Raw genomic sequence first — 24,197 nt, forward strand, 5'->3', positions numbered from 1 at the left:
ACCCTTCTTCAGGACGTTGACTTCTCCACTTCCTGATGCTACCTGGCTCACTGTGTTCTTCCAGCCTCCTGCTGGTCTACTTTGGATTACAGCATCTGCAGTTTTTTGTCTCTAACTTAACAGGAAGTATGGCATCAAGGAACCCTAGCAAAACTGGGGTGCATGGAAATCAAAGGGAAGTCTGTCCTATCCGCTCAAGAATGTCTGTAAGAGTTTCTAGGACTAGTTATCTTCAGCTGCTTCATCATAAGATCAAAGTGTGGGCGTTTGTCATTGATTGCAAATGTTCAGTTGCCATACTGATGTAGTCCATGTCCAAATGCAGCAAGACCTACGCAGTATTCAGGTTTGGCCTGACAGGTGACAGATAGCATTTGCACCACACTGGATCCAGGCAATGATCATTTGTAACAAGAGAGAATTTGACCATCAAGTGGAAAGAATGCATACAGTATGCTTGCCTTCATCTGTCAGGTCATTGAGTATAAATGTTGGCAAGTCATATTGCAGCGATATAAAAGTTTAGTTAGGCCAAAGTTTGGAGTATTTGGTGTGGTTTTGGTTGCCACACTTTAGAAAGAATGTACAGGCTTTGGAGAGAGTGCAAAAGAGGTTACCAGAACGTTGCCTGGGTTAGAATGCATAAGCTATTAAGAGAAATTGGACAAACTTGGATTATTTTGACTAGAGTGACAGAAGTTGAGGAGTGACCTGATGGAAGTACAGATAGTTCCTCTATAACATCATAGTTACATTCCAGCAAAACCTTGCTTAATAGAAAATAGTTCAATAGAAATAATGGGGCCTATAGGAAAAGAGGGATATCGAGTCATAGAGTCATAGAGATGTACAGCACAGAAACAGACCCTTTGGTCCAACCCGTCCATGCCAACCAGATATCCCAACCCAATCTAGTCTCACCTGCCAGCACCTGGCCGATATCCCTCCAAACCCTTCCTATTCATATACCCATCCAGATGCCTTCCACCATATCCTCTGGCAGCTCATTCCATACACGCACCACCCTCTGTGTGAAAAAGTTGCCCCTTAGGTTTCTTTTATATCTTTCCCCTCTCACCCTGAACCTATACCCTCTAGTTCTGGTCTCCCCCACTCCAGGGAAAATATCTTGTCTATTTACCCTATCCATGCCCCTCTAGAAGGTCACCCCTCAGCCTCCGAAACTCCAGGGAAAACAACCCTAGCCTATTCAACCTTTCCCATAGCTCAAATCCTCCAACCCTCGCAAAATCCTTGTAACACTTTTCTGAATCCATTCAAGTTTCACAACATCCTAACGAAACGAATGAACCAGAATTGCATGCAATATTCCAAAAGTGGCCTAACCAATGTCCTGTACAGCCTCAACATGAGCTCCCTACTCCTCTACTCAATGCTCTGCCCAATAAAGGAAAGAATACTAAACACCTTCTTCACTATCCTATCTACCTGTGACTGTACTTTCGAGGAGCTATGCACCTGCACTCTAAGGTCTCTTTGTTCAGCAACACTCCCTGGGACCTTACCATAAAGTATATAAATCCAGCTAAGATTTGCTTTCCCAAAATGCAGCACCTCACATTTACTAAAATTAAATTCCATATGCCACTTCTCAGCCCATTGATCCATCTGATCAAGGTCCTGTTGTAATCAGAGGTAACCTTCTTCACTCTCCACTACACCTCGTTTTGGCGTCATCTACAAAGTTACTAACTATACCTCTTCTGCTCACATCCAAATCATTTAAATAAATGTGGAAAAGTAGTGGACCCAGCACTGATCCTTGTGGCACTCTACTGATCACAGGCCTCCATTCTGAAAAACAACCCTTTACCACCACCCTCTGTCTTCTACATTTGAGCCAGTCCAGTATCCAAATGGCTAGTTCTCCCTGTATTCCATGATTCCACCTTGCTAACCAGTCTCTCATGGGGAACCTTGTTGACCAGCACAAAATATAATTTGCAATCACTCAAAAATCACCCAAACGTCTGACACAAAGTATAGCACAGCCTGAATAAATCATATTTATCAACAAAAGAAAAGGAAATTTAACATAGAAAATTTTAAAGGTATTGTTAATGCAGGGACAGAGGGTCATCATGATGCGTAAGGTAGACTCCCTCATTCCTGTTAAATGAGCTATATCACATATTATCTCCTTGTGCTCAAAATGGTTTATAATATCAACATTCTGTTCCAGTGTTATAGCCTTTCTTTTGCATTCACCACCCACAATTGTATCACCAGGACACTTCTTGCTAACATTCTTATCACTATGCCCCTCCATTTTTCTTCTAAAAATGGGATAATCTAGGAGTAGTGTACCTTTCACAGGAAGCTGCCCAAGATATCTCTCTTAGAACACTGATCTATGTACAGTTCCTCTCACAGAAAGCCGCTCTAACGGCAGCTAACACTGGCGCATATGTAGAACGAAGCGCGCAAACCGATTCCCGCTGGAATCATGCTATCAGAAACAGAGGTTCTCAAAATAACCATTCCTTACTTCTACAGCAACATTATAAGCATATCATCCTGCCGCAATGTGCGTTATCCAAGAACTATCTGTATGTAAAATTATGAGGGACATAGATAAGGTAATTAGCCAAAGTCTCTTTCCCAGATTAAAAATGTCAAATACTTATCAACACAGGTTTAAGGTGGTTGGTGGGGGTGGGGTGGGGGGGTGGGAGAGGAGAGAGAGAGAGGTGGAGAGTTAGAGAAAACATGCAATACAATTTTTTTACACAGAGGGTGGTAGGTGCTTGGAATTCACTTCCCAAGGTGGTAGAAGCAGATACGATCGTAACATTTAAGAGGCAGTTAGGTAGACACATGAACAGGCAGATGGAATTAGATATGGCATAGATATGATGGGCCAAGGAATCTGTTCCTATGCTGTACTGTTCTATGTTCTATTACCCACTGATATTCAACAGCATTGCCATCTGAATCTCCTATTACCAACACCTAGGGCTTACCATTGTCCAGTAAGTGAACTGTCATAACCATATAATTACTGTGACAAGACCAGATGAGAGGTTCAGAATTCTGCAGCAAAGCCTTTCTTCCATCTGTACAAGCCAGGTGTGTAATAGAACACTCTCCATTTGTCTGGATGAGTGCAGCTCAACAACACTCAAGAAACTTGACAACAATCCAAGTCAAAGCAGCCGCTTGATTGGTATCACATCCACTCTGTCCAGCAATGATACATAGTAAGCAGCAGTGTGTACCATCTACAAAATGCACGACAAGAGATTACCAATACTTCTTCATATCTTTCCAATTCTCAATTACTAGCATCAAGAAGGACAAGAGCAGCAGCACCGCCTGTAAGTTCACCTCTAATCCACTCAACATCCTGACTTGGAGATATGACACTGTTTCTTCAGTGTCACTGAGTCAAAGTCCTGGAATTCCATCCCTAATAATACTCTGTGAGTGTACCTAAACCAAATGAACTGCAGCAGTTCATTACTACCTTTTCAATAAATGTTGACCCAGCCAGCAATGATCCCATCCCCTGGATGAATTAGAAAAAAGACTTGGAACCTAAATGTTGATAAAAAGACTTGGAACCTAAATGTTGATAAAAAGACTTGGAAACTAAATGTTGATTTCTGTCTATTTAAGTTTTGAATATTGTTCTGTGTTACAGGGGTCGTTTCTCTGTGGTGAAAAAATGTATACAAAAGTCAACTAAAAGGGAAGTAGCTGTCAAATTCATCAGCAAAAAAATGAAGAAGAAAGATCAAGTAGCACATGAGGCAGCGATCTTATTAAATCTGCAACACCCACAATTTCCTGCAATATGTGATACATACGAGTTTCCCTCTGGCTACATTTTAGTTCTCGAACTGTAAGTATCAATTTTGTATCCTGTAAGCCATCACAATTTGTTTGATAAAATATAATTTGCATTTACCTGTGAGATTGATTTGCATCTTATTTAATTATTCATGTAAATTACTTTCCTTCATGCCAACATTTCTTTTCCTATACTTGCACCTTAGTTTTCTCTCTTCTTCCTGTTCTCCAAGCTCTTTACTGGAAAATGTTTCATGGGCACCACTCTGTATGTATCCTCTCATCACTGATCAGCTGGTTATCACTCTATAGCAACTGGCAGCAGGAATCCAAGTCATTTTTGAGGTCTTTATCTCTTCCATAGTCCAGAGACACAGAAGGCAATTATAGCTTCTCTTTTGTCATTGCAGCCAGAATCATCAAACTCAACATGGTCTAGAAATTTGACCTGTCTTCCTTGATTTGCATTCTAGCAACTCACTGCTTTAACCAGTTGAGTCATCAGGGAAGCTTAAGCGTCTTTTATGGTATCTAAATGAGATTTTTGGGACACAGATATAGTACTTGCCAGTGGTTCAATCTCCTTCTGTAGTGACCAGACACTGAGCGAACTTCCTCAGGTTATTACACTTTCAGATGGATGTCCAAGTCATTAAGCTGCTGGGTGAGGAGGTGTGAACTAGCTCCCCCTTCATTATTCACCCACCTTCTGGTTGGTTGTAACAAAATTCATTTAAAAAGGATCCTTTCCTTGTGGGTATCTTCCTCTTAGAACAAATTAATTCACATTTTAAATATATCCAATTTAATCAGGCCTTCTTTAATTAACAAACAAGTGTTTTGGTTACAAAACATGAAAAGATTTAATAATACACCAATCATATACATAGATTAGGAATGAGAAGTAAGTCCAAAATAAGTCGGGCGGCACGGTGGCACAGTGGTTAGCACTGCTGCCTCACAGCGCCAGCGACCTGGGTTCAATTCCCGCCTCAGGCGACTGACTGTGTGGAGTTTGCACGTTCTCCCCGTGTCTGCGTGGGTTTCCTCCGGGTGCTCCGGTTTCCTCCCACAGTCACAAAGATGTGCGGGTCAGGTGAATTGGCCATGCTAAATTGCCCGTAGTGTTAAGTAAGGGGTAAATGTAGGGGTATGGGTGGGTGGCGCTTCGGCGGGTCGGTGTGGACTTGTTGGGCCGAAGGGCCTGTTTCCACACTGTAAAGTAATCTAATCTAAAGTCCTCAGAATTCTTCATGAATATGTGCTGTTGAGACTGGGACATTAAGTAAGGTATAATTATTGCTGCAATCTATTTTTTGAAGCTATTAAAAACATAAAGGTGACATTAAATTGGAAAACGTTTGTGCAGATCGTTAGGCTAATACAGTTTCAAATATGTTGAGTTTTACAATCAGTCTTAAGGCATTAGATGATAAAAACAAGCTTCAGACATCTTTAAGATTTGATTTTAATATTCCTTTTACTCTGCACTTTTTGGTTGAATCGACAGATATTTATTCAACATATATTACTGAACTACCAATCAAAAACAGACAAATTGCATTGTATTAGGGGTTGATTTAGCTTAGTTGACTGGAAGGCCAGTTTGCAATGGAGAGTAACACCAATAGCATGAGTTCAGTTGTGGCACTGGCTGAAGCTATCGTGAGAATTCTCCTTCTCACCTCTCCTTTGCCTGAGGCATGGTGATCCTCCAGTATACCACCAGTATTCTCTCTCTGAGAGAGTAGCCTTATGATCTAGTAAATAAATGGTAACTAACTTTCCTGTATGTGGGAATATGTATATTACAGTTAGCTATCTAGTTTCAATGATTATACTTGTAAGTAATTTTATACACAAAAAAATCATTCTCATACATAGGGAATTACATAAATTGCAGTTCTTTAGTTGCAAAAGTATTGTTACAATCATGGACCAGACTGAAAAACGTTTGTTACTGGTGAGCTAGGAACCAGTAATGCATTTTGTAAAAATGAGAATCAGGGGAGTTATTAAGTCCAGGGTTTTGAAAAAAAAAACAACAATAATTATTTTATACAATAATTAATCTAGCCTTGAAACTCTCTCTCAGGAGCAATTTTGTCATGGACTGTTTCAATGACTGCTCTATACTGGTTGATCAACAGTACAACATGTTTAGAACACTCAGAATTAACATGTAGTAAATAAGCACAAAGGATTGTAAATACCCCAGTGCACATCCAATTGCAAATGCAATCAAGGTAGATCCCATTGATTTCTCAGCAATTCCCTTCAGAGTTTAATATTACAGTGAATCATCATGCCTCATTAAGTTTCCAAAGAGATTATAATTGTTCACTTTTGCTAATCTAGCCTTAAAACTCTCTCTCAGGAGCAATTTTGTCATGGACTGCTTCAATGACTGTTCCATTCTAGTTGATCAACCTTCTTTCCTGGGTCAGCTCTCTACTTTACTCCAAAATCTATATTTCAACACCTACTTGCAGGCAGAATCCCATTTTTTTTTTGTGACAGCCAGGTTCACAATGCTAGAAGTACCCCTAGATTTTTCCTTGAATTCTAATCTTGGTCAATTGCATCAAACAAATACTTCTTGTGTACTTTTTAACCCCCACTTTCAGCTGCCATTTTATTTGTCCTCATCTTCACAGCTCCAAGGACTTGTCTCCAACACTTAACTCCTAGAATTTGCAGCTGAGTTCTAACAGGACAGAGATATCCAACTGCTCTTGGAATTTCTCACTGAGACCTGTACATAGAATCCATATAGTTTAGTTGCTTTCCCAGTAGTAGAGTTAAAAGCAGCACTGTATGCTGTAGAGTTTGACTTACAGTCTCCTCTCCAATGACAGTTGAACTATATGAATGGTCTATTCAAAACCTTGCAACCAGGACTGCAACTACTTCTAGGTAGAATTGCACATAACTAATATTTTGAAATTGCCAAATGTATCAACTCCTTGGAACTGAGTGTGCCCTGAATGTTATATTCTCACAGAATGCTGGATTCTACAGTACAAAGAATGCTTATAGACAAAAATTCATCACACCATTTTCCTTGGAAGAAAGAACATAGCAAAATTGTGGCTTTTCAATGGCTTTGAAAGTCCAAGTTGTTTCATGAACTCCTAATGAGAAGTTTAATACAGACTGTACACATAACCCTTTCGGTTACTCACTTATATATCAATTTAACAAGGCTATAGAGGTTAAACAATGTTACAACACAGGATAAACCTTCCTGATAATTTAAACCAGATACACAGAAAAGCTCACCTTACCTCATAATCTGTAAAAGTATGAGCGACAAAGATCTTGGTATCTTGGGGCATAACTTAAACTGATTAGCCAAATGCAAATTTGTTGTGTACCATAGCAGCTGAGATCCAGCTATTTGTTTCACAGCCAAATGTTACATTTCTAAATTTTTCAGCAGATTCTATGTTTGTTAAATTCTTGCCAGCTTTCACTCTTTCTTCAAAGGTACAGTACATACCTATACTTTCATAATAATTGAAACAAAGGCAAATACTCAGAACAGAACTTAAACATTACATAATCTGTTACCTAATGATGATTTTTTTTTCCTAATGCCCTTCCTCTAACTCTGTAAAAATGTTTTAGTTAAACCTAAGGCCAGCTGGGAATGTGGGGAGGTGGTGTCCTAGAGGTACTATCATCGAGCTATTAATCTAGAGTTCTAGGCAGTGTTCTGGGGACCTGGGTTCAAATCACACCATGGGAAGTGGTAGAGTTTGAATTCAATAAATATCTGGAATTCAGGGTCTAAGTGATGACCATGAATCTATTGTCAATTGTGAGGAAAAATACATCTGTTTCACTGATGTCCTTTCAGGAAGGAGGCTGCCATCCTCACCTGGTCTGGCTCAAGACCCACAGCAGTGTGGTTCACATTTGACCCTCTGAGCAGTTGGGATGGGCAATAACTCCTGGCCTAGCCAGAAACACCCACATCCTGTGAATGAATAATAAAAATAAATTCCACCTATAAGCTTATTTTCTGCACTCACCCAGGGTAAGTTCTCAGTTTGAGATGATATGGTCAAAATGGCTGCTGGGTGTGTGACAATTTCTTTGCTGATTGGAATTCTTTCGGGTTTTATTCAAGAATGTTATTGAAATGCTTTGATGTCCCAATCAATCTGTTTTATTCCTTCCAGTTTTGATCTCCGCACCCTTTTAGATCCTTAATTTTCACCTGATTCCATTTCATACTGACCTTATTTTACTCTATCCAAGTGATATCCATGGCTTCATCGTGTTGGATTTTGAGTTTTCTTTCCAATATTTTTAATCTCCCATAAGTTCACTAATTATATACTTCCAATCCCCACTTGCTTGGCTTCCTGCTGTTGTATCCAGTACATCAACACTAACAAGTGCTCCTTTTATAATAACAAATGACAGTGACTCTTTGAGGTGAATTAATGGTCTCGGTCCTTTCTATTGAAAGGATTTACAGAGCAATTTTACAAGACTTTATACAACCTCTATCGTGTCCATTACTGATGTGGAAATATTATATTTCTGCTTCAACTAGTTCTTCCAACTCAATTATAAATAGGCAAAGAGATTTTTCTTACAGAAACAACTTCAGAATTACTCAACTTATTCAACTGCCAAGATTGCAAGTGTTGTCCTTTCAGTGACGTTTTGCACATTCAGCAGATGTGATTATCTTTATTTCTGTCTCTTCACCAAAATACAAAGATTTCACCAAACACACTGATTTTCCCTCACTTAACTCGAAGAAAACCTCATGGCTTTTTGCAATGATGTTGACTATTTTTAGGCTGCTGTACAGTGCATTTGCTAGCACGGCCCTTTATGTCTGAACTGAAACTGCTTCTGGTTACTGACTATGCCACTTATCCATCTCTGGATCATAAAGCTTAACTTAGTAAACATCTCAACCAAGTAGGCGAAAGTGAGGACTGCAGATGCTGGAGATCAGAGTCAAGATTAGAGCGGTGCTGGAAAAGCACAGCAGGTCAGACAGCATCTGAGGAGCAGGAAAATCAATGTTGAGGGCAGGTGACCTCATTCCTGATGAAGGGCTCCTGCCTGAAATATCGATTTTCCTGCCTGACCTGCTGTGCTTTTCCAGCACCACTCTAATCTTAACCAAGTAGTTTTTCTAGTCCTTTAGCTTAAGTCACGTGATTTCTAAGAAATGCTACTTTGAATGCAACAAAATGAATTTCTGATCCTATAAATAAGTCATCTTCACAGAATTGAAAACCAAACTACTAGTTATTTAGAACCCAAATAATAATCATAATGATATTTTTAAAAATCTTTGTCATGCGCAACAAAGTCAGGGCCAATGTAGAAGATTGTGCCACAGGCAATTAATGGTCATCAGAACAATGGAATAACTGTCTCTGTGGTCCCAGCAGCATGGACAGGAGCGACAGCATTTTGGAAGATCGAATTTGAAAGCTGAGTACAGGATTAAGGATAGGATTCTTGGCAGTGTGGAGGAATTTGGTGTGCAGGTACATAGATCCCTTAAAATGGCCACCCAAGTAGACAGGGTTGTTAAGAAAGCATATGGTGATTTGGCTTTCATTAACAGGGGGATTGAGTCTAAGAGTCGTGAGAACTTGTTGCAGCTCTATAAAACTTTGGTTAGACCGCACTTGGAATACTGCTTCCAGTTCTGGCCGCCCTATTATAAGAAAGATTTGGATTCTTTGGAGAGGGTTCAGAAGAGGTTTACCAGGATGCTGCCTGGACTGGAGGGCTTTCTTATGAATAGAGGTTGACTGAGCTCAGACTGTTTTCATTGGAGAAAAGGGGTCCTAATTGATTAGATTAGATTACTTACAGTGTGGAAACAGGCCCTTCGGCCCAACAAGTCCACACCGACCCGCCAAAGCGCAACCCACCCATTCCCATACATTTACCCCTTACCTAACACTACGGGCAATTTAGCATGGCCAATTCACCTGACCCGCACATCTTTGTGACTGTGGGAGGAAACCGGAGCACCCGGAGGAAACCCACGCAGACACGGGGAGAACATGCAAACTCCACACAGTCAGTTGCCCGAGTCGGGAATTGAACCCGGGTCTCTGGTGCTGTGAGGCAGCAGTGCTAACCATTGTGCCACCGTGCCGCCCTATTGAGGTATACAAGATAATGAGAGGCATAGAGTCGATAGCCAGAGACTATTTCCCAGGGTAGAAATGGCTAACACGAGGGGTCATAGTTTTAAGCAGGTTGGAGGAAAGTATAGGGGGGATGTCAGAGGCGGGTTCTTTACACAGAGAGTTGTGAGAGCATGGAATGCGTTGCCAGCAGCAGTTGTGGAAGCAAGGTCATTGGGGACATTTATGAGACTCCTGGACATGCATATGGTCACAGAAATGTGAGGGTGCATATGTGAGGATCAATGGTCGGCACAACATCGTGGGCTGAAGGGCCTGTTCTGTGCTGTACTGTTCTATGTTCCTATAACTCTTTCATCTCAGGAATGAATCAAGTGAATCTTTTATGAACAGCTTCCAGCATAATTACATCTTTTCGCAAATAAGGAAATCAAAACTATCCACAATATTCCAGATGTTGTCTTGTCAATACCCTGTACAGCTGAAGTAAAACTTTCCTACTTATGTATTTTATTCTACTTGATGTAAATAACATTTTATTTGCATTCCTAAATATTTACTGTACTGGAGTACCCAGATTCCTCGCTACCACTGATTTTTGCAATCCTGAGGGGCAGGGTGAACATGTATTTGGAAAAGCAAAAACTGCTTAGAGATAGTCGACATGGCTTTGTGCGTGGGAAATCATGTGTCACAAAATTGATTTGAGTTTTTTGAAGAAGTAACGAAGAGGATTGATGAGGGCAGAGCAGTAGATGTGATTTATATGGACATCAATAAAGTGTTCGACAAGGTTCCCCATGGGAGATTGGTTAACAAGGTTGGATCTCACGGGAGAACTAGCCATGAGGATATAGAACAGGCTCAAAGGTAGAAGAAGGAGGGTGGTGGTGGTGGAGGGTTGTTTTCAGATTGGAGACCTGTGACCAGTGGGGTGCCACAAGGATCGGTGCTGGGTCCACTACTATTCATCATTTATACAAATGATTTGGATGTGAGCATAAGAGGTATAGTTAGTAAGTTTGCAGATGACACCAAAATTGGAGGCGTCGTGGACAGCAAAGAAGGTTACCTCAGATTACAACAGGATCTGGACCAGATGGGCCAATGGGCTGAGACATGGCAGATGGAGTTTAATTTAGATAAATATGATGTGCTGCATTTTGGAAAAGCAAATCTTAGCAGGACTTATACACTTAATGGTAAGGTCCTAGAGAATGTTGCTAAACAAAGAGACCTTGGAGTGTAGGTTCATAACTCCTTGAAAGCAGAATCGCAGGTAGATAGGATAGTGAAGAAGGCATTTGGTATGCTTTCCTTTCTTGGTCAAAGTATTGAGTGCAGGAGTTGGGAGGTCATGTTGCGGCTGGAGATTTGTTTGGCCACTTTTGGAATATTGCGTGCAATTCTGGTCTCCTTCCTATCGGAAAGATGTTGTGAAACTTGAAAGAATTCAGAAAAGATTTACAAGGATGTTGGCAGGATTAGAGGGTTTGAGCTATAGGGAGAGGTTGAATAGGCTGGGGCTGTTTTCCCTGGAGCGTCGGAGGCTGATGGGTGACCTTATAGAGATTTATAAAATCATGGATGAGCATGGATAGGATAAATAGACAAAGTCTCTTCCCTGTGGTGGGGGAGTCCAGAATTAGAGGGCATAAGTTTATGGTGGCAACTTTTTCATACAGAGGGTGGTACATGTATGAAAAGAGCTGCCAGAGGAAGTGGTGGAAGCTAGTACAGTTGCAACATTTAAAACGCATCTAGATGGGTACATTAATAGGAAGGGTATGGAGGGATATGGGCTGGGTGCTGGCTGCTGGGACTAGATGAGGTTGGAATATCTGGTTGGCATGGACAGGTTGGATCAAAGGGTCTGTTTCCATGCTATACATCTCTGTGACTCTTTGACTCTAACTGCTCTTCTATCTTTCCTGGCAAAATGTATGAGTTCACATTTAACCATATTCTATTCTATTTCCATGATTTTGCCCATTGCTCGAACCTGTCTGTATCCCTTTGCAGACTCTCTATTTCCACTTGATAACTTTGTTTCCTACCTATCTTGCTTTAGATCTTCAGTCTAAATCATATACATAGATTGTAAATTGTTGAGGATGTACCATTGAGAATGTCAGGTAATTGTGTGTAATTCTAACTTAATCCTAACATAAAATGCTTGGCCACACATTTTATGTCCCCATTCAATTTATTTTCCATTGAAGACACAAGGGTAGAAAAGTAATTAGGTTTACCCCAGAGTTCAAGTATTAAAACTCATGATGTAAGTCCTTATAAACAGCACACTTGTACACTATCTGAAATGTGAAGTAGGTCTAATCTGTTTCAATCAAACACTCCTTTAATTTTCTTTCTTTGTCACTTGGTATGATTAGTATGTACTTTTACTATCGGCGCATTCTAAATACTTCTGTTTTTGTGCCAAAGCTTGGATAATGGTCGCTTGCTTGAATTCTTGGTAAATCAAGGGGAACATTTGGAAGAAAAAGTAGCCTTTTACATCCGGGACACTTTGGAGGCTCTCCAGTATCTACACAATTGCAGAGTTGCTCATTTGGATTTGAAGGTAGGATTTTACAAATAAAAACCAGTCCATCTTCTTTCTGGTCATACCAAAGCCAGGCTTACTGTTTGTGGCATGAGTTTGAGTTGTCACACAGAAAGGGGGAGCTGCGCCTCTGGCGGGAAATGTGTTTTTTTGCCGGAAGACTCCAAGGAAGTCTTGGTAACATCAGCTACATGGAACTTTGGCAATGGAGAACTGCTATAGATATATTGGAACTTCCTTAAAAAGAATCAATGAAATCTTTTGTGTTATCTTTAGACAATTAGAAATCTGTTCAATGACAATAATTGACAATGATCCTGGAAGCAGAGATCTAGCCATACATGAATACACTGCTGAAGAATAAGGTGTCCTGTAAGATGATCTAGAAACACAGTTTCTTCTGTATCATGAGGGAAAGGAGAATTTTGGAAGTTGTAGATTATTGAACCTATTGTTTCATATTAGTGGACATGTTCTATGTAAGCTAAATGCTGGTCCAGCCCTGACACCCATGTCCCACAAGTGAATGTAAAAAAAGTCAATAACTTGCATTCATACAGGCTGAATTATGTAATGCATAAGTTAGTGTTTAAGCATTATTAACACATATCTTTCTTTCTGTCAGCCCGAAAATCTATTGATTGATCTTCACACGCCTGTGCCACGTGTCAAGCTTATAGATTTGGGTGACGCTGTTCAAATCACAACTTATTATTATGTACATCAGTTGTTGGGAAATCCAGAATTTGCAGCTCCTGAAGTAATACAGGGAACACCAGTTTCACTGAGTACAGACATCTGGAGTCTTGGAGTTCTCACGTATGTGATGCTGAGTGGGGTATCCCCCTTCTTGGACGAGAGTGTAGAGGAAACATGTATGAACATTTGTCGACGGGACTTCAGTTTCCCTGATGAGTATTTTCAGGGAATTAGTCATGTTGCACGAGACTTCATTAGGGCACTGCTTCAGGGAGACTTTCGTTGGAGACCTACAGCTGCCACTTGTTTACAAAATCCTTGGCTACATCCTCAGAATGACAGCTATTCCACAACTCCACTGGATACCTCAAGGTTGGCTTTGTTTATTGAACGCCGCCGACATCAAAATGATGTGCGTCCTATCAGCAATTTGAAAGGTTTCTTACCAAGCAATCTTGGATCAAGGATGTGAAACAATAATGACCTGTACGTATTGAGTCACTGAATTGCTGAACAATGCGTTGAGAGCAGTTTTACTCCACACAGTACTGGAGTGTAGAGGCTGAGCACAACTTGAATCGGATTTAAACTGGTTAATGTTACTACAAAATCACACATATATATATAGAATATTCCTGAAATACTTAAGATACATGGGAAACCAGATGAACAAATTTCAATCTATTTACTTCAGATTGAATGTAAATGTTTCAACCCTTTGAGAAATGAATATTGCTTGAAATTTTAAAGAGCATCGAGTTTTGTATTGCATATAACAACTGCAAAGTTAAACTCCTTTCACATGCTAAATGTTACAAACTAACAAGAAAATGATAAAAATTACATCAGTAATCACGTACTCTGAACAAAGTAAATTAGATGTTTTAAATTATTTAATTAATTGATTCAGAGCTGTTTTAGCCCTTGAAATGTTAGCAGACATTCTGTAAAATCTGTAATATGAACTAAAGATGAAGGACCTCACTGGTACCTATGCATTTTCAAAAATGGTGTTGGCATAATTTACTATTCCTTAGTGACAGTGAACCCACACCCTCACAAAATGAGGAACTGCCAATGATGTCTCCTCTAGTGGCACACATTCATACAATAAACGATGTGGCGTAGTGAAGCATTTTCAAAAATTACCTTCTCTCAGCCCAGTCTTTGCTCCTTGGTATCTGGGAGGCCTCAGGTACTTCACCCAAGTGCCTCTCTTCATGTGTGAACCAAGAATGGTGAGTGTTGACGGGTTATTATAGCCAAATATCTGCTTACATACTGTCCAATTCTGATAGAAAAATATCAATCAAGATTGTGAACTCTAGTTACCTTTTCTTATTCTCCTCTCTAGTTCACTGGTGTTAAGGTTAATTTTACCATCTCTAGTTGCAGCCTTGTTTATATCAGTTAATTCAATGATAATCATTAAACCTGGCACTTTTCTGTTCTGTGTGGCTAGTACCACATCTTGTGATGTCTTTAACTGAGTAAAGGTTAATGGCACTTTATTCAAATTCGAACACCCCTTTGGCTCTTTTGAAGCAGCATTGTCATCTGGAATGAAATCAGTAAAAAGAAATGTTCATTGTATAACTTTAGTCGAAAGTGTGGTGCTGGAAAAGCACAGCAGGCTAAGCAACATCCGAGGAGCAGGTGAATCAGGAATGCTGTATAATCTGTTAATTTTCATGTTATTTTCACAGACATCTAAAGATGAACAATTTAAATAGGAAGTATGAAAATGTGTTTTTCAAATATGGTAGATTTGGAAGCCTGCTCTCATTTAAGCACCCTAACACTACTTCTATGTACGTGTTAGAATGTCTGTCTGCAAGCTTAAGATTCTGCATTACGAAAATCCTTGTTAAAGGGCTAACTGTTTTTTATTTTCATTCTTTTTATGAATGGGGCCACTTTCACTTATGGTACATGCTGGAGCACTAAATTATGCAGCAGGAAGTCCTTTTTTCCCTTCCCATGAATTTCCTAGTTGGAGATATGGCTGAAACTACAACTGAAGCCCAACCATCTGATGAAGGAGCAGCGCTCCAAAAGCTAGTGTGCTTCCAATTAAACCTGTTGGACTATAACCTGGTGTTGTGTGATTTTTAACTTTGTACACCCCAGTCCAACACCAGCATTTCCAAATCATGAAGCAAATAAGGCATTCATTTGTTTTGGGGTGTCATCCAAATGATTTTGTGGCATGCAAGGAATGACTTCAACTTTAAAAACTGAAATGCAGATACACGCTCTTTGTTTCCTCAAAGCAAGCCGAGCTTGTAAATGCTGGATGCATTTTTAGGAATGTAAGTCGCCATGTTGCAATCTTGATCTAAGGGGGGTGGAAGAAAGGGCAACTTTTGCTGAAAGTTCCTCACGTAGTTACCAATCCACATCAGCTATCAAACAGAGGTTTGGATGCTGGACTCCACTATCATTGTTGAGAGATAGATGTGTTTTTTTTTACTGTTTGCTTCAACTTTACCTGCCAGTTTTAATTGCCTGTTCGGTCTTCCTTATGAAAGGCTGACCAATCTTTTGAGGCTCTCCAAAGGCTCAGAATTTTTATGCCTTTATTGCTTCTGATTTATTTGTTAGTTTCCTCTTCTCATCATCAATATGCACCTACACCTGTGTCTACATGCATTGACCTATTGTTATGAATAATTATGCAAGTGAACTCATGCAGGAGAATTAAGTGTTATTAGCATTGAGAATGTTGTTAACTTCTAATATGAGATTTGTGAATGTTTATTATTATTTCAGAATTGATGTGCAGCATAGGCTACAATCAGCCCTAATTCATTTTAATAATGGGCCAGACTTTGCAGTGACTATCACTGCTCATTATTATTAATAAGTAAATCAGACTGCACCTTTTGCAGTCTGTACATGTTCTGTTAAAGACAGAAATAAAAAAAAGTTTTGTTCAAGTTTCATGCTTCAGCAGAAACTCTAACAGAATCTTACTGACAGATTTAGTATTCACATGAATGAAATGGCATGAAGTTAATAGATACTCTTAAACGTTACAGAAAAAGTTAGGGCTTGTCCATTGGGCAGGGATAGGTATATACTGCAGGGAAAGAGGTATAACTGGGGGAAAGGCAATAATGATGCAATTAGGCAAGATCTAGGATGCATAGGATGGGGAAGGAAACTGCAGGGGATGAACACACTTGAAATGTGGAACTTACCCTAGGTACAGCTACTGCGGGTCCTTGATAAGTATATACCAATCAGGCAGGGAGATAGTTGTCGAGAGAGGGAGCCATGGTTTACTAAAGAAGTTGAAGCTCTTGTCAAGAGGGAGAGGAAGACTTATGTGGGGATGAGGCATGAAGGCTCAGATAGGGGGCTTGAGAGTTGTGTTAGCCAGAAAAGATCTAAAGAGAGGGCTAAGATGAGCCAGGAGGGGACATGAGAAGTTGTTGGCAGATAGGATTAAGGAAACCCCTAAGGCCTTCTTTAGGCATATCAGGAATAAAAGAATGACTACAGTAAGATTAGGGCCAATCAAAGACAGTAGTGGGACGTTGTGTATGGAATCTGAGAACATAGGAGAAGTGCTTAATGAATATTTTTCATCAGTATTCAGGCTGGAAAAGGGCAATGTTAGGGAGAATATGGAGATACAGGCGACAAGATTGGATGGGATTGAGATTGACAAAAAGGAGGTTTTAGCAATTTTGGAAGATCTGAAAAATAGATAAGACCCCTGGACCGGATAGGATTTATCCATGATTCTCTGGGAAGCCAGGGAGGTGATTGCCGATCCATTGGCTTTGATCTTTATGTCATAGAGTCATAGAAATGTACAGCATGGAAACAGACCCTTCGGTCCAACCTGTCCCTGCCGACCAGATATCCTAACCCAATCTAGTTCCACCTGCCAGCACCCAGCCCATATCCCTCCAAATCTTTCCTATTCATATACCAATCCAAATGCTTCTTAAATGTTGTAATTGTATCAGCCTCCACCACATCCTCTGGCAGCTCATTCCATACACGTACCACCCTCTGCGTGAAAAGTTGCGCCTTAGATCTCTTTTATATCTTTCCCCTCTCACCCTAAACCGCTGCCCTCTAGTTCTGGACTCCGTGACTCCAGGAAAAAGACTTTGTCTATTTATCCTGTCCATGCTCTTCAAAATTTTGTAAACCTCTATAAGGTCGCCCCTCAGCTTCTGACGCTCCAGGGAACGCAGTCCCAGCCTGTTCAGCCTCTCCCTATAGCTCAGCTCCTCCAACCCTGGCAACATCCTTGTAAATCTTTTCTGAACCCTTTCAAGTTTCACAACATCTCTCCGATAGGAAGGAGACCAGAATTGCACGCAATATTCCAACAGTGGCCTGTACAGCCATAACATGACCTCCCAACACCTGTACTCAATACTCTGACCAATAAAGGAAAGCATACCAAACGCCTTCTTCACTATCCTATCTACCTGTGATTCTACTTTCAAGGAGCTATGAACCTGCACTCCAAGGTCACTTTGTTCAGCAACACTCCCTAGGACCTTACTATTAAGTGGATAAGTCCTGTTAAGATTTGCTTTCCCAAAATGCAGCACCTGGCATTTATCTGAATTAAACTCCATCTGCCACTTCTCAGCCCAGTGGCCCATCTGGTCCAGATCCTGTTGTAATCTGAGGTAACCCTCTTCACTGTCCACTACACCTCCAAGTTTGGTGTCGTCTGCAAACTTACTAACTGTACCTTTTATGCTCGCATCCAAATCATTTATGTAAATGACAAAAAGTATAGGGCCCAGCACTGATCCTTGTGGCACTCCACTGGTCACAGGCCTCCAGTCTGAAAAACAACCCTCCACCACCATCCTCTGTCTTCTACCTTAGAGCCAGTTCTGTATCCAAATAGCTAGTTCTCCCTTTATTCCATGAGATCTAAACTTGCGAATCAGTCTCCCATGGGGAAACTTGTCGAACACCTCACTGAAGTCCATATAGATCATATCTACTGCTCTGCCCTCATCAATCTTCTTTGTAACTTCTTCAAAAAACTCAATCAAGTTTGTGAGACATGTTTTCCCACGCACAAAGCCATGTTGACTATCCCGAATCTCATCATTGTTGTCAGGAGTAGTGCCAGATGACTGGAGGATAGCAAATGTTGTTCCCTTGTTTAAGAAGAGGAATCAGGAAAACCCTGGTAATTATAGGCCAATGAGCCTTACTTCGGTTGTGGGTAAGGTATTGGATAAGTTATAAGAGATAGGATTTATAATCATCTGGAAAGGAATAATTTATTTAGGGATAGTCAACACATTTTTGTGAAGGACAGGTTTTGCCTCACTAACCTTATTGAGTTTTTCAAGAAGGTGAGAAAACAGTTGGGTGAAGATAAGGCAGTTGATATGGTGTATATGGACTTCACTAAGGCATTTATTAAGGTTCCACATGATAAGCTATTGCTCAACATATGGAGTTTTGGGATTGAAGGTGATTTAGCAGTTTGGATCAGAAATTGGCGAGCTGAAAGAAGATAGAGGGTGGTGATTGGTAAGAAATATTCATTCTTGAGCTCCATTACCAGTGGTGTGCCGCAAAGATCTGTATTGGGGCCACTGCTGTTTGTCATTTTTATAAATAATCTGGATGTGGGCGTAGAAGGATGGGTAAGTAAATTTGCAGATGATACCAAGGTAGGCAGAATTGTGGATAGCGTTGAAGGATGTTGTAGGTTACAGAGGGATATAGTTATGATGCTGAGCTGAGAAGTGGCAAATGGAGTTTAATGCAGAAAAGTGTGAGGTAATTCATTTTGGAAGAAGTAACAAGAATGCAGAGTACCGGACTAATGGTAAAATTCTTGGCCGTGTAGCTGAACAGAGAGATCTTGGAGTCCAGGTGCATAAATCCCTGAAGGTTACCACCCAGATTGATAGGGTTGTTAAGAAGGCATATGGTGTGTTGGCATTTATTGATAAGGGGATTGAGTTTCAGAGCCACAAGGTCATTCATGCTTCAGCTGTACAAGACATTGGTAAGGCTGCACCTGGAGTATTGCATCCAGTTCTGGTCACTGCATTATGGGAAGGATGTGGAGGCTTTGGAAAGGTTTCAGAGGAGATCTCCTAGGATGTTGCCTGGTATGGAAGAAAGGTCTTATGAGGAAAGGCTGAGTGAACTGAGGCTGTTTTCATTGGAGAGAAGAGGATTGAGAGGTGACTTAGTCGAGACGTATAAGATAATCAGAGGCTTAAATCAGGTGGACAATGAGAGCCTTTTTCCTTGGATGGTGAAGGCTAACACGAGCGGACATAGCTTTAAACTGAGGGGTGATAGATTTACATATGTGGGCGTGGAGTCTCAGTTCTTCAGCTCTGTTTTTATTTGAGTGATCAGGTTTATTTAACTTGTATAATTCCATTCGCATTTGTCAACAATTAATGATGCTCACAGTATATTTAGTTTTGCCATCACCACTGCCCAATTTCTCCTTATTTGGTAAAATAACCCTATATCATTTCATCAAATGTCACATGCTTTCCAACCATGGGGCATCTACAGTGCAAATAAAGAATCGGGATCCATTTGTATTTGGCCTAGCATTTCCTGTAACTAGGTATCAGTTTCTTTGTGCTTTTGTTTAAAATTTTCATCAACAAATTTGTCACTAATAAATGGACTTGCCGCCCATGCTGTTGCATCTTATGAACTCATCACCCTGGCACATGAAGCCAGAAATTATTCCGTGGAATGTTGAATTCTTGTAACCAAGCCTCTTCCCACCAGTGCTGAAAATGTGTTGCTGGTTAAAGCATAGCAGGTCAGGCAGCATCCAAGGAACAGGAAATTCGACGTTTCAGGCCAGAGCCCTTCCTGATGAAGGGCTCTGGCCCGAAACGTTAAATTTCCTGTTCCTTGGATGCTGCCTGACCTGCTGTGCTTTAACCAGCAACACATTTTCAGCTCTGATCTCCAGCATCTGCAGACCTCACTTTTTACTCTTCCCACCAGTGCCCAGAACATTTCTGCAGTTTTTGAGGTCACATCAGCAAAGAGCTGCACTTTGATGTTGCTTCTGGCAGGATGTACATGCAGGCTTCTTGCTGTTCACCATGGCACTGGCAGGGTTGTGCTCACTCCAGTTGGCAGGGAAAACTAATTCAGGTATAAATCATGCAGACTTTCCATAGTGGAAACCATTAAGTGGGGTTTAGACTTGGGGACCTTCCTGCTTCGGCAGGAGCACTACCAAATGAACCATTCAACTTCAAAAGACTCAGTTTGAGTGAGTGACATTCCCAGAGAACAGGGAGGCAGACTTCACTCCTAAAAGCAACAGCCTTTAACACGGAAGCTACATGCATAATGTGGAGCTGAAATGCAAGGCCAAGAGATTGAGTTTCACAGTCTATTGCCTGAGCTGTGCTAGGCACCTAGTATTAAAATACAAAGTCCACTGAGCATTACCTGAAGCTTTTGGTTTATGGGCCTCAGGAATAATTCTTCAATCTGATTTGTTAAGCAGACACATCTTTGTTTGCCCTTTTCACACAGCCTCCAAATCCTTTGCAGAGGATACTAAGTCAGTTTTGGTCTTAATAGCCACAAATTCTGGTAAATTTAATGAAAGCAGATCACGTTCATTCACTTCTAGCTGAAAATTCCACACCAATGTATATAATATTGTAATGTACAGAGTTGTAATGGGAAAAATTCGACACTGTAAATGGCTACTCATTTTAATAAGATGCTTGACTCGTTGGAATTTTGAACATTTTATTCTAGTGTATGAAAGGGATTTTAATGGCTTGAACTTCTTGCATTAAATAAATCCCACAATTAAGAATGAATTTTCTAAATTATACAGAAATATGGTACTTATATCAACTAATGATTTTTGAAAACATTTGTAGCTCAGGTTGATGATAAGTATGTAAGTTAGGTCGCTGCTGATTTACACACTTACGTCAACTCTCTCCATCTGTCAAAATATCCCAATTTGTCTGCTGTTATATTTGTCTATATAACAGTGACTACAATTGAAAAGTAATTTGTGTGAAGTACTTTTGCGAGTTTCTCAAAAATCATGTGGTGCTATGTAAATCTCTGTTCTCTTTCTATTCAACTGCCAAGCAGATAATAATAAAGATCAAGCCCTGACAGTTTAATAAACTCATCCGTTGAATAACTGAGTGACACAGAATAGAATGTTGCCAAGTTCAATTTTATTGAATTAGATTGAATATCAAATTGAATTAGATTATCTTATTTGACTGATATCAGTTCAGCAACATTGGATCTCAAGGATCAGAGAGGAGAAAAACAGACTTTGGATTTTTTGCCATTGTGTAATTATCCTTGAGCAGGGTTAACCTTTGCAGGGACACTCCTAGTCTCTCATTGTCACACATGAAGAATAACTGGTACTGGGGAAATTACACCTGTGGATATTTTATGCGAGTAACCTTCAGGGGGTGTGAAAGAATTCTGAATAAAACAAAAATCAAATAATGTTTTGTTGCCTAGAAACAATTTAGTGGCAGTGAAGGGTGGTAGACATTTAGAAAACATTGGGAAAAATAGATAAGAAATGCATCATATTTAAATCATTACTTTAGACTATACACACACCACAATACTTATATAGTTTTCATGTGCCTCCAAGAAGTGCTGTATAAATATCTCACTTTATTGATTTTTTTTAATGTAAGAATAAGTATTCCCTGACATGTAATCAGTTAACAATGTTGAGCAAAGTCCAGAAACCTGTGGTGGTTCTTAAGTGAAAACAAACATCAACTTTACAGATAATAAAGCACATTGAAGAAGGAGCATGTTAAGGAAAGTGTAAAAATATTGATCGTTTGGCGGTCTCTGGAAATGCTTCGCCAAGGAAGTTTGAGCAGCATCTGAAGCTCTCATACCTGATACAGATCAGCACCTTAGTGACATTCACAGATAAGGTCTGATAACATCATTGAGAACCAGGTTACATTTTATCAGCAACAGTCTGGTGCTCTCATTCGAGAAATCCAGTGCACAGATAAACAGCCCCAGAAAAAGGCTGAGGGAAGAAAATATTTTAGTTTTTAATTGATTTCAAGGGACAGACCCCATAAAGAAGTCTTGGGTCTCCCAGGCTCTACATGGATTTCTATTTGGGACCTTGTCCAAAACTTAGACGAACCTACTGCTTATTTATCCTGTAACCTACCCACTGGCATCTGGTGACCCCACCCAACTCCCATCTGTTTGCCAGGTATCATTGATGTTGGGTGCAAGCCAGCATTGACCCTGTTGTATTTATATGAAGATGTTAAAAAGCCTTGGATCCCACATTAGTGAGCCTGGATGAATTTTATTCTCTACTGGTCCATGCTTGCCACATGCCCTGAGTTAGAATCTAGGTTTAAAATGTTTGCTTTGTACTATAGGAAAATCATTGAGATTGGATGCAATGTTTTAAATGAAAAACAATTTCTTTTTATACTGTGGAATATAATAACAGGGTGCTATAATGCAATAGGGCTCGAAGGGCAATTGCTAATTCCAATTCCAGAGCAGAAACTGTCACACAGCACAAGGAGACAATAAAGTTTTTGAGAAATATTGAAGCCAGTGCACTTAACAAGTTGCAGAACATCCCTTTTTCTTAATACACTGTATTTTCCTATTCGCATTGAGCTGAGTTCAATTGGCGCAAATTTTAAAACTTCCTAGAATTGCTATTATTTTATTTCTGGACTCAACTTTCTATATTCTTAACTGAATGCTCAGAAATTTCTGAAATGTAAGTTAGACCGACAAGATAATTTTTTCTGAACTGATACATTGAATTATTAAGGTTTTCAGTTATTTTTCATCACCAGTGTAAGAACAAATCAAAATTAAAGAAGAATTCCATCATCATCCTCCTTGTTCTGCCACAATTTTGCTGGAATTTATTATCTAGAATTTGATTGCAATGAGACTCCCGATTCAAAAGGAAGTCTAAGTGATATTGTATACTTTTGAATGATATTTGCCTACTGACATAGCCAACGTAATGATTTTCTTAGTATCCTTGAAGACCATCTTCAGGAGCCAATTGTTTTCCACAAATGTTGGTAATGATTGGATACTGCAGTTCAGCATGTTGTTGTTGAGTGGCAAGAGGTGACCTCTTATCTGAAGGTTGCTTGTGCCTGATATCCATGTGTGGAAGTCACAAACAATCTTTTGTTCATATTCTATCAGCAATAATGCCACTGCACCTGCTGAAAAGAAAGAGGTTTGTTGAATTGTCTATGCTGCTGGAAGACATTATGAGAGGCAATGTCCATTCAAAAGGATTGAACAGAAATCTAAGTGGTTGTGATAAGGAACTAACATTGTTTCCTCCTTCACACTGTTCCTTTGTAGGCAATAGTGGCTGACCCTGATCAGTCAGCAACAGATATAATGTTTGCTGCTTTTCACTGTGGGAATGAACTCGTTGGCTGTACCATTCCAGCCAGCAGCAGCCCAGCTGAGATTAAACAGGAGTACTTGATCTCATCATCTTGTTACAAGATAATTGCTGGTATATTTGGCCTACTGCTCTATACATTTGGAAAGTCTATTTCTAAATCTATCTCAGATTGAAACCTTAAAGGTTGGTTATCCAGGCCTCTACTTAATTCAGTACCTTTCAATTTATTGGATTTTTGTGACAGCTGCCATTTTAATGCGTTACCTCAATCTGTTGAGAAATCTTCATATAACCACTAACAAAATATGCTACAACAATTTAATAGCCACACTGACCTCAGCATGTGTGGCATTTACACCTGTGTTCCTTAGGATTTCTTGGTAGTGGTTGTACTAAGACACACGTTTTAATGCATATGCAAATCATCTTTTCCATTCTTGGTTAAAATTACTTTGACTGAAAGTGCTGCACTTATAAAATTCAAACTCAGATTTTTAGGTTAAAGATTGTTTTTGACATTTTCAAAGACTACAAACACCTATATTGTTTA

At 39.9% G+C, this 24,197-nt stretch overlaps 1 protein-coding gene across 1 annotated transcript in view; it reads left to right on the plus strand.

Moving 5' to 3' along the window:
* kalrna (kalirin RhoGEF kinase a) overlaps positions 1-13,859 on the plus strand; it is a 744,968-nt gene extending 731,109 nt beyond the window's left edge. Inside the window, exons 59-61 of the mRNA XM_060827256.1 lie at positions 3,665-3,865; positions 12,399-12,537; positions 13,145-13,859. Coding sequence (XP_060683239.1) covers positions 3,665-3,865; positions 12,399-12,537; positions 13,145-13,690 — 886 coding nt within the window. The 3' untranslated portion in view covers positions 13,691-13,859. The remainder of the gene's footprint in view (positions 1-3,664; positions 3,866-12,398; positions 12,538-13,144) is intronic.
* The last annotated feature ends 10,338 nt before the right edge of the window (positions 13,860-24,197 follow it).

Source organism: Hemiscyllium ocellatum, chromosome 7 (genome assembly GCF_020745735.1).
Source record: "Hemiscyllium ocellatum isolate sHemOce1 chromosome 7, sHemOce1.pat.X.cur, whole genome shotgun sequence".
Lineage (NCBI taxonomy): Eukaryota > Metazoa > Chordata > Chondrichthyes > Orectolobiformes > Hemiscylliidae > Hemiscyllium > Hemiscyllium ocellatum.